The sequence below is a fragment of the Meles meles genome, chromosome 8 (genome assembly GCF_922984935.1).
Source record: "Meles meles chromosome 8, mMelMel3.1 paternal haplotype, whole genome shotgun sequence".
NCBI lineage: Eukaryota > Metazoa > Chordata > Mammalia > Carnivora > Mustelidae > Meles > Meles meles.
The window spans coordinates 57,608,892-57,621,194 of record NC_060073.1 but is presented as its reverse complement, the minus strand read 5'-3'; the positions used below and the strand labels follow the sequence as shown (position 1 = coordinate 57,621,194).

At 36.6% G+C, this 12,303-nt stretch overlaps 1 protein-coding gene across 1 annotated transcript; it reads right to left on the bottom strand.

The window, feature by feature from the left end:
- Positions 1-4,262: 4,262 nt before the first annotated feature.
- LOC123948744 (olfactory receptor 51V1-like) lies at positions 4,263-5,207 on the bottom strand. The gene has a single exon (XM_046015904.1). It carries the CDS (start codon positions 5,205-5,207, stop codon positions 4,263-4,265), a length of 945 nt encoding a protein of 314 aa, XP_045871860.1.
- Between the last annotated feature and the right edge of the window lie 7,096 nt (positions 5,208-12,303).

Sequence of the window (12,303 nt, the reverse complement as noted above, 5' to 3'; positions counted from 1 at the left end):
AAGTATCCCACTGTTCATATAAATTCAAAGATAATTCCTAATGTTTCACAATGCAGACAATTCTGGACAAACTAATGCTAAATTAATGCTTTTAAGACCCATAAACATCACTGGATATGTATTCTTCACAAAGATGAAATTCACCATCTTCCTAAAAACACAAAAATACAAAAAGGTATGGAAAAAATATGTAACAGTGCCAATATATTCATTCAGAATTCATTTACTAACTCATTTTTAAAGAAAAATTATATTGAGAATGCACTTTGAATCCTGGTTAATGCTATTGAGGACACAGTGTTAAAAAAAAATGAAAATGAAACCAACAGAATAGACCCCATCCTTTAAATATTTTAGTCTAAAAGATAAAATAATCAGTAAAAAATAAATTCATCAGATTACCACAATGTACACTTTAAATATCTTATCATTTTCTTTTTTTTAATTCTCTGCTTTCTTTTTTAAATTTTTTATTAACATATATTATTTGCTTCAGGTGTACAGGTCTTTGAATCATCAATCTTACATATTTCACAGCACTCACCATAACACATACCCTCCCCAATGTCCATCATCCAGCCATCCTATCTCTCCCCACTCCAGCAACTCTGTTTATTTCCTGAGATTAAGAGTCTTATAGTTTGTCTCCCTCCCCAGTCCCATCTTGTTTCATTTTTCCTTCCCTACCCTTCTGACCTCCCACCCTGCCTCTCAAATTCCTCATATCAAAGAGATCATATGATAATTGTCTTTCTCTGATTGACTTATTTCACTTAGTATAATACCCTCTAGTTCCATCCACATCGCTGCAAATGACAAGATTTCATTTCTTTTGATGGCTGCATAGTATTTCATGGCATATATATATATATATATATACGTATATATACATATATATATATACGTGTGTGTATATATATATATATATATATATATATATATATATACACATATATATCACATCTTTATCCATTCATACGTTGGTGGACATCTAAGCTCTTTCCATAGTTTGACTATTGTGGACCTTGCTGCTATAAACATTCAGGTGCACGTGCCCTTTCGGATTACTACATTTGTATCTTTAGGGTAAATACCCAATATTGTGATTGCTGGGTGATAGGGCAGATCTCTATATATGAAAGCCTCTATTTTAAATGATTAAAGAGTTCATACTTCTTCATCAAGAGTAGTACCATTTTCTACTTGGTACTACTCTTGATGAAGAAGTATGAACTCTTTAATCATTTAAAATAGAGGTTTTCATATATATATGATACTGTACTTTTCAGCAAAGATTTGGAACACTGATATGTGTTACAACATGGATGGACAGCAAAAGCATTATGCACAATTAAAGAAGTCAAACAAAAACAAAAAAAATGCCTTGTATGTTTCTATTTGTAAGACATATTCAGACTGGAAAATCTATACAGACAGTAAGGAGATTAAGTGGTGGGTCAAAGACTGGGGCTGAAAATAGAAAATGATTCTAAATAAGTATAAGTTTTCTGTTTTAAGTGACTCATATTTTAAAATTAGATTGTGGAGAAAATTGAAAAATTGAAAAATATACTAAAAATGCTGAATTCCATGGTGATGTTAATTATATTTCAATAAATTTAGGTCATTCTCACATGATTTTGGCATACTCATACCTATCTTTAAAACACCTTTCCATTTGGATTCATTGATATAATGCTCCCCTAGTTATTATCATATCTTTTTCAAACTATCTTTGGTGGTTCAACTATATTGTATTTTAATGTTCAAGCATTATAACATACTCATACTTGATCAAGTTATCCACCTTCATGATCTCAAATACCATTTCATGATCATGACTTTCAAATTCATTATCCAGCTTTACTCTTCTCTTCAGCTACCCGATACCTATATTAAACCTCTGCTGGACATCTCTTCTTCAGTGTACCTTGGGAAGAACAATGAATTAAAAAACCTACATCAAAAACAAGTCCCTGCACCTGCACCTTGCTTATCTCAGTAAGTGGCTATAGGATCTCTGGAGTTTCTCGTCTCAAAAAATCTAAACATGACTGGCACCTCCATGTCTCTTATCCCTGACAGTCAATCAATTACCAGACCTTTTGACCCCACCTATTAAATGTATCTGGTATGTGCCCACTTCTTGCAACTCCCTGAGTGAACCCTTATTCAATAGCTACTGTATCCTTTTATTAAGACACTCCTCTCTGGTCTTCTGCTGTCACCTCTTGTCCTTCTCATCTATTTGGCACAAGACTGACTTTCTTAACATACATGATTGATTATTTCACCATTCTGATTGCAATTCATAAGTACTTACATATCACCCTAAGGATTAAAACTTATCTTTCCTAACATAGCTTCTGTCTGCTTTTCAGCTTTTATGTCTGAATCTCATAGTCAGGTAGTTGCTTGCTTTTGATACAGTCTGATGTATTCTCAATGTTTTTGTTTCTTCTTCTGATTGCCTAAAAACTCCTTCTTTTTTATATTCCTCTGGTTGTTTTCAAGCCTCAACTACACATTACTTTCTCAGGGCAGTCACCAATTCCTCTGTACTCTTATTAAATCCCCAGTTAGGCTTGTCACTGCTCTCCTGATTTCTCAATAATGATATTTACCAGAATTTTTAATTCGGATGTATGATTAAAAATTTGTGTCTATGTCACCTCTTATACTGAAAGCAAAATGCTCTTTTTTTTTTTAAAAGATTTTATTTATTTGCCAGAGAGAGAGAGAGAGTACAGACCAGCAGGCAGAGAGGCAGGCAGAGGCAGTGAGAGAAGCAGGCTCCCTGCCAAGCAAGGAGCCCGATGTGGGGCTCTATCCCAGGACCCTGGGATCATGACCTGAGTCGAAGGCAGCTGCTTAACCAACTGAGCCACCCAGGTGTCCCCAAAATGCTCTTTTTGCTCTCCACAATTTTCCTGTACCGGGGCAATGCCTAGCACTGTGTCTGAAACACCGAGGGTACTTACTCAATTATTGTAATGGATTTTATTAATGCTCCACAGATTCTTCAAACTCAGTATGTTCAATGTAGTTTCCACTATCTCCACTTGCATAAATAATGCTCTTTCTTTGTCACTATCTCATTGAAAGACACATCATCATCAATTTGATTTCACAAACCAGAAACATGAGCATCAACTATGAAACTACTCTGTTCAGCAAGGTACATGCAGTTACTAAGGTGTGTCCATAGGTCCTAAATATTATTCTATCCCTTATCTGATTTTCTCTTTTCACAACCATTGCTCTAAGAGAGGCATCATGAGTTCTCAATCCTGCTTTTGCAGAACTTTCAAACTAAAATATTTTCTGTATACTATGGAGAATTTAAAATACCATTAAGAAATCCCAATGGAGGGGCGCCTGGGTGGCTCAGTGGTTTAAAGCCTCTGCTTTCGGCTCAGATCATGATCCCAGGGTTCTGGGATCGAGCCCCGCATCGGGCTCCCTGCTCCGTGGAGAGCCTTCTTCCTCCTTTCTCTCTGTCTCCCTGCCTACTTGTGATTTCTGTCTGTCAAATAAATAAATAAAATCTTTAAAAAAAAAAAAAAGAAATCCCAATGGGAAAAAAATCCCAATGATATTCAGTGAAAAAGTGAAGAATGAAATTTTTATGTGGAAAAGGTAATATTTATAGCATGGGAAAAAGTAAGAATAAAATCTTTGGGATAGCTGGATTCCATATCTTTTTATTTCAAAATTCCTTTGATAGACTTGCATTAGTCAGTAATGGGGAAAAATAATAGAGGTGGGGGAAAGCTTAACATTATAGATTCAAATGTCCTGCACCTCACCTGTAGGAATAAAGAAAGTCCAATTTCACCATATTATGTATTTTGATATAAGGACCAATTAATGGAAGAATCTAAGCAATAAGCATGTTTCCAAAATTGAGGAGGAAGAGAGTCTAAACGGAATGAAAATATTGATGAACGGAGAGTCATGATTTTCATATAGCATCCATATTTCAAGAACATGTCAACAAAATGCAGAGACACTTGTTCTTTACATGATGGCCATGATTATTCTACAGCAGACATTCAGAAATATTTTCTGGAATGTGTATTTTAAAAACTAGTTCTATTTTGCCTCTTGTATTAAAAAGCCTCAAGTTCTTTAACACTCAAGTCCTCATTAAACAATAAAATGTTATAATAATTATTATTCAGATTGCAATTTGTTGCACATATGGGAAGTAGCTTCACTCTTCTAACCTTAAACATTCTTACTGATTGCATCCAAGGCTCCTACTTCATTTTTAGGGAAAACCACTTCTTCATCCGGCTTCGGATCTGCTGGGTCTTTACACTGTAGATGATTGGATTCATCAGGGGTGGGAAGAGAATATAGATATTGCCCATAAGCACATGAACGGAAGGTGAGAGATGCTTTCCAAAACGGTGCACCATGGTGAGGCCAATGATGGGGATGTAAAAGACCAGGACAGCACAGATGTGGGACACACAGGTCTGCAAGGACTTGAGCCTCTCCTCCTGGGATGCAATTGCCAGCACTGTATGCAAGATGAAAACATAGGAGATGAGAATGAGCACAGCATCCAACAACAAGGTACAAATGACCAGAGCCAGGGCATAGAAGCTGTTGAAGCGGATGTCAGAACAGGCGAGGCGGAGTAGGTCCTGGTGCAGGCAGAAAGAGTGGGAGAGGATGTGGGGGCGACAGTAATGGAAGAACTTCAGGCGAATGATGACAGGAAGAATGGACAATGCACTTCTCATCAAAATGGTCACCATGACATGAATGACTCTGTTGTTGGTCAGGATGGATGTGTAGCGTAGAGGATTGCAGATTGCAATGAAACGATCAAAGGCCATGGCCAGAAGGACTCCAGACTCTGTGCAGGAAAGTCCGTGAACAAAATAAGTCTGTGAAATGCAGGCATCCAGACCAATCTCCTGGCTGAGTCCCCACAGGACCCCCAGCACCGTGTGCACTGTGGACAGCCCCATACACAGGTCAGTGAAGGCCAGCATGGCCAGGAAGTAGAACATGGGCTGATGCAGGCTCGGCTCTGTCCGAATCACATGCAGCACCAGGCAGTTTCCCAAGAAAACCATAGCATAGATGGAGGAGAAGGGAATTGAAAACCAGGGATAGTACTGGTCTAGGCCAGGGAACCCCGTGAGAATGAATACTGAGGTGTTGATAACGGAAGCAGAAGAAGCAGACATGATTATGTGAAGGTAATTTTCCAGAGAAGATTGATATTTACTGACCAGTTTTGTCCAACGATCTGCTGTGTTGAGAGCAGTGGAGTAGGACACAGCTACTCACACTGTAGCACAGGTAAGGCACATTGTAGAATCCCAAGGAAGCTCCACTCTACAGGAGAAGCCACAGCCCAGGATGATTTCCAAGAAAGCTCCTTGATAGTAGGTCTCAGGTGGTAGAAGCAAGTCAATGCCCTGACCATTTTGGGCAAATTAGATCATTAACTTCATTCTCCTTCTGAGTCACTTGCAGGACAGACAGCAGGTGACAGTGGCTAAAGTTCTTTAGGGCATAGGGCTCTTCCTGCTCTGCTGCTCCTGAGGAAGCTCCCTGAACACTGTCTTCTTGCCAGTGCTTGTGGCACAGGGAGTCAGAACGCTCAGATTTATGAGAAAGGAATGAACAGGATTGTGTGGGTCAGGAGGATCCAGGCTCCTGGGAGGCCACCATTCCCATTTGGAGGCTGATGCAAGTGAGAGATCCCATCCATTCACTCACTGCAGGGTAGTACTTTGAGTCCCTGGGACTGAGAGGAATGGGTGAAAGGCCTCATTTTCTGGGGTCCACAGATCTTTTTAATCCTAGAGGGAGAGAGAATCACTGTGTTGACTGAAAATTTAATACCTACTCAGAAGAATGCAAGAAGTAAATACCCAAGGGAAAAGATAGTACCAGAAGAATTTTTAGTCTTTATTTCAGTTGAAATCAACCAAAATATCTACATAAGGTTTACAGGAGGTTTATTCATTTTTTTTCCCTATATTTCACTTTTATTGTTCACTGAATTCCTCAGTAAACATTTCTCCCTTTTCTGAGCCCTTGAAAAATTTGTCTCCTTTTTGGCAGGCATAATATGAAGAACCATATATAAAACATTTGGAAAAAATACTGTAAAAATGACACAAAACATATTGCCATTCACTTGAGTGTCAATAGTATAACGTTAATTATGCACTCATGAGTGAAATAGTTAAAATATTTTCTTCTCTTTATTATCTGGATAATAAATCACCAGTGCTGTATAAAAAATTATAGATAACTGGGGTGCCTTGGAGGCTCAGTTGGTTAAGAAAATGACTCCTGTTTCTGCTCAGGTCATGATCTCAGGGTCAAGAGATCAAGCCCTGTGTGGGGACTCCATGCTAAGCAAGAAGTCTGCTTGAGATTCTCTCCCTCTCTCAGTGCCCCTCCTCTGCTTGCTCTCTCTCAAATTAAAAAAAAAAAAAAAAATTAACAAAAGAAAAGGAAAGGAAAAAAAAAAGAAAGAAATGGGTCACCTGGGTGTCTCAGTCAAACATCTGACTTGGTTTTGGCCTGGGTCATGATCTCATGGGCTGTGGGATCGAGCCCTGTGTTGGGCTCTATGCTTGGCAGGGAATCCGCTTGAAGATTCTTTCCCTCTGCCCCTGTCCCAACTCATGCATGCCCATGTCTCTCTAAAATAAACAAATATATCTTTAAGAAAATAAAATTATAGATAACTATTTTGGTCACATTTCATGTTTTCCTTAGAGATATTTTCAATAATTTTATGGGAAAGTTTTAAGTACAAAGAACATTTTCATGAATGATTTAATGATGTTTTCTACCCAATGCCCTATCCTTCCTGAATTCTTTAGTGTGTGTTTTCTACAATCAAGGACTTTCTCTTACCTAACTATAAAATAATCATCATCATGAAATTAACTCAGACACATTACTATCATCAAATTTTCAGACACCAGATAAAATTTCTCCAATTATGGGGTGCCTGCGTGGCTCAGTGGGTTAAGCCTCTGCCTTCGGCTCAGGTCATGATCTCAGCGTCCTTGGATTGAGCCCTATGTTGGGCTCTCTGCTCAGCGGGGAACCTGCTTCCCCCTCCCTCTTCCTGCCTCTCTGCCTACTTGTGATCTCTTCCTGTCAAATAAATAAATAAAATCTTAAAAAAAAAGAAATGCTTAGTAATATGCTATATCCCCGTTTATTAAAAAAAAACTTTCTCCAATTATACCATCAATTGTAATTTATAGTAAAAAAATTGCAGTTCAGAATCATGTATGTATTAGTATTCCTATTTTTTAAAATTTCTTCCCTGTGAAATGTCTTCAAATTTCCTTTGTATAACTTACAAGTTTTTGAAAATTACAAGTCAATGATTTTTTTTTAATTTTATTTATTTATTTTTTTGATAGACAGATCACAAGTAGGCAGAGAGACAGGTAGAGAGAGGGAGAAGCAGGCTCCCTGCTGAGCAGAGAGCCCTGACACAGGGCTGGATCCCAGGACCCTGGGATCAAAACCTGAGCCAAAGGCAGAGGATTTAATCCACGCTTCTCATCTGAGTTTGTTTGATTTGGCCTCATGGTTAGATTCAGATTGTGCAGGAATGTAATGACAATTAGTTTCTATTCTTCTCATGTATATATTCAGACTGTATGTAGTTTGAATCTGTCCAAATGCTCATGGTGATCAACATGAGTATTTGTTAAGGTTGGGTCTTCCAGGAATCATTACAGTAAAGTTGTATATTTTCCTTTGACTTTAAAAAATATTTTACAAGAGAGTATTTGACACTATGGAACTATTTTATTGTTTTTATTTTATTTGATAGGTAATTATCAGTCACTATCATTTTTTTAGTGTTCAGTTTGCTCCAGATTTGGTCATTAAGAGGACCATAATTTGGCTTTTGCATTTTTGCATTTTTTTGCATTTTTGCATTTTTTTGACATTTATTTTACCACTTCTCTAATTTTTGGCATAATGGTTTGTTCAGCATACTTTCTCTAGCCTGGCCCTATCAGCATCTATTTTCCCAAAAAGTTAGGGGCCTTTTCATACAGATTACTATTTAGAAGCTTAAGATGTGGATGCTAAGTGGGTCATTTCTATAGGGGAACTGAACTAGGATATTACATTCATATGTATTTCTCTGTATACATATATTGAAAATCTCAATGCACATTTACAAGTCAATTATCTTTATTCATGGTTATAAAATTGCTACAAACACGGAATCATCGAATACTGAACTATTGCTGCTAGGAAAAATAAAAGGTAAGGTTTCTACAAACCTTAGTCACAACATTAGTGAGTATAATAGAATTTTGCATTTAATAGCATTTAGCAGAAACCCTATCATGTTGTATAGGTTCACTTGCCAGTGTCACTATGAAACAAACCTGTCTCATCAGCACTGAAAACCTGCTTATGCACAAAACCCTTTTCCTATAACATTTAGCAGATAATGAAAGTTTCTCCTGCTTCCTGACCTGTTGACTCTGCCCTGCCTGAAGTTTCAAATTTTTCATGCCATATTGCCTTTTGAAACATGCAAACCAGCTAGTACTAGCTCAGTGAGGTTCACATTTTCCCAACTAATGGGTATGGTGACCCTAAATTTCTAAATCTCAGAAGGATGCCCACTATGCAGCTTTTACCATCTGTCATCTCATGAATTCACAAATGTAGCTGGTTTTCCATCTTTTCCATCACTTTACCATGCACTACAGACATTGTTTTAGCCCTTTCTGGGGAATTCTCCCCTATAGATCAGAGAATTCTCTTTTTCTTTCCTTAGGAATACCATATCATTGGTTTGTTAACATTGAACTCACAGAAACTCATATACACCATCATTATAAATCATGCCTGAAGGAAGCTTATCTCATGCACACACATATTTTCTCTATAAGGTACATCAACAGCTTTCTTGCACTTAAGAATGCTGGAAAAACTTCAGCACTATGCTTGGAGGCCATTTCAAATAGTGAAATAACCCAAAATACAAAAATTCTTAAAATACGGCACTAAATACACCAGGAACAGGGTGATGCATATAATTATTGAATCAACATGTTGTATACCTGAAATTAATATTACATTGATTTTTGAAAGTTCTATTGATGTATATGATTCACTGATTCATTACTCAGCATTGCCAGTCTGCTGATGTTGTCATTGAAGTCATTCTTTATTTCTGTTAAGGTGTTTTTTATTTCTAGCATTTCATTTTGATTTTTTCATAGAATTTCCATCTCTGTGCTTACATTATCCATCTGTTCCTGTACATTGTATATGTTTTCTGTTCATGCCCTTACCGTATTAGTCATAATAATTTTCAATTCCTTGTCTATGAATGTGACTCATATCTGAGTCCGGTTCTGATGTCTGCTTTGTATCTTCAGATTGTATCTTGGTTTCTTTTTAGCAGGAAGTTAGCAGTACGCTTTTGTTGAAGGATGGACAACATACATCAATGATAGGTACTAAGATGCATAACCATTCAGTATGTGGTTTTATATTAAACTAGCTACAGGTTGGAACATTAAACATTTACTGAGGTCATACGTGCTGATGCTTTCAAATTCCTCTATTTTTTTCTCTCTACTGTTGTCTTCAGTTTTCCTAAGAATGCCTTAAATAGAGTGTGCACCTTTCAGCTTTTGAGCTGTAACCCACTGTTAATATACTAAGCCCTGTTGATATTGTGGAAAGAAGCGAGAGAGAGAAAACATTCTTTTACCTTATGGCAAGTCTGTCTTTTGGTGGGCCTGAGTCTTTAGGCTGTGATATTCACTTGTGTTAATTTGCTTTTCCCTCCCTTTTGGGTGAGATAGGAAGGCTATAGAGAGCCGGAGCTGGGTAATTCCCTTTTTCCCCTCTGCCTGAGATAGACACTGGTAAAGTCTCTTCTACTGGAAATTAGGCCTTTCTCAGGGACACCACACTGGATGTGTTTCAAAATGGCTAATTGCACCCTCCCCCTGCTACAGACCCAAGATAATTTTTTTTCTTGGCTTTTCAGTGGAAGAACTTTGTGGATTCTTCGAAGTAAAGTTCATAAAAGTATACTGCCATGTTATTAGAGTCTGCAGAACCCTCTCCCTTTCATGTTAACCCATACTGAGCAGTCTGAACTTCATCAACAGTGCTGATTAAGTATTTTATTTTATATAAGCATTTATACTTCCCTCAGCTTCTTTTGTCATTCTCGTTTTTCACCTTTCTCTTTGCACTTCTAGATTGTGGTTTGCCCTGTAACTTCAGTTCTCTGATGGATTTGAGAGAAGAATGATTTTCAGTTTGCTTAGTTTTTATTATTGTTGCTATAAAAATGGGAATGGTAACTTCTGAGGCCTTTACGTGTCAGACAGAAACCAGAAGCATAACAGTTTGATTCTGAAATTTAAAAAAATTCCATTATAATTGCACCCCCAAAATAAAATACTTGGCATTAAATCTAAAAAAAAAATGTCCAAAATGCTAGAATGAAAACTACATAATAGTAATGGAAAGATAAAAGAATAGACCAATTTAAATATATTCCATATTCATGGATTGGAAGACATGCTAATTTTCCCCAGCTTTATTTTCTAGTTCAACACAATCTCAATCAACTTCTCCACATATGCACATATTTACAAATGTATCCCAATATTTATATGTATGGGCAAAGGAACGGTGGTAGCCAGAACAAATTTAGAGAATCTTGTTGGATTTTAAGACTTTTCTTATAAAGCCACAATAATCAAGGTAGGGTGGTGTGGTGGAATAAGGAAGACATAGATTAATACCAGAATAGAGAGGTCAGATACACCACATAAATTCATTCAAATGATTTTTGGCCAAAGTTCAAAGACAAACCAATTGAGAAAGTGTAGACTTTTTCAAAATGAAAGGGCTGGAAGACAGAAGCAAACTTGATACCATTTACAGAAACAATTCAAAATGGATTGTAGAACTAAAGGTAAAATGTAACACTTCTAGGAGCAAAGGAAGAGTTGTGACCCTGGATTTGACACTGAGTTTGTAGATATAACAGCATATACCTTCAAAGAAAAAAAATGTATTAATTAGAGTTTGTCAACATGAAAAAAATTGCTTTGCAAAAGTCACTGTTAAGAGAAATAAAGGACAATTTGCAACCTGAAAATAACTATTTGCAAATCAAGTGTCTGCTAAGGGTTTTGTAATTTAAATATGTAAAGAACTCTACAAACTCAGGAAAAATTATTTGAATAAGCACTTCACCAAGATGTATTATATATAACAAATAAGCATGTGAAAAGATGCAAAAGAATCATAAGGGAAAGACAAATTAAAACCACAGTGATATAGCACTATACATCTATTAATATAGCAAAACAAAAGAAAGCAAAATATCTGACCATACAAGGTATTGGCCTAGATGTGGAGGAACTGTAATTCTCATACACTGCTGGCCTGAATGTCAAATGGTAACTTGCCTTGGAAGACACATTGGCGAGTACTTTAGAAAGTTAAATAAATACGTACCATATGAGTTAGCCATTCTTTTTCCAGCTGTCACCTGAGATGAAGTATTGGTTTGGTACTTTACAATTTAAAATGTCGTTTATGTTATATAGAAAGATAAAAGGGATAAAAACACAGAGGATCAGAAAAAGGAGGAATCTCATGCAGAATAATGAGGTACATAAAAATAAAGAAAAATATAATGAAGTACAACTAAAAAGGGTAAATGATTTAGAGAGGGGTTAAACAATGTGGAATATGTAAAAAAAAAAGTTCTGATTCCTCTTAGTTTGTTAGGATTCTCTCAACTAAATTGTAATCTTCTGCAAAGTTAGTTTACTTTAATCAGTTTGTTTCCTCTGGGGTCTTATACCCCCTTGGGAATAGTGACAGAAACATTTGTGGTACTCAAGAGAAATATTAGCAATGCATTCCACATTTTACTAAGGATAATAACAGCCGTGGCTGTTACCTTCTTTGCAGAATGAACAGAGACTCCCAGAAGTCCAACCCCAAATCCAAATCCCATTAGCATCATTGTTTCTGCATAAAACCCCCCTAGTTTCTTGGCATAAGTAGCCACTGGTCCTGGAAAATCTCTGTCTAGGCAATGGATTTTTACCTTAAAGAATACAGAAGCAGGTCTCTGTTTTTCTAAGTTTATGACTCTTAAGGAAACTGTATTATATTTTAATTTATTTTCTTCTCAAAAGCTGACAAATGTTACTAGAAATTAGAGAAGCATAAACTGATCTAATTTGTAACATCTCTCTAGAAATATTTTCCAATCATCTACTA

What these genes read in the sequence shown, in the direction of transcription:
- LOC123948744 (XM_046015904.1), bottom strand. Translation starts at nt 5,207, where the DNA reads ATGTCTGCTTCTTCTGCTTCCGTTATCAACACCTCAGTATTCATTCTC.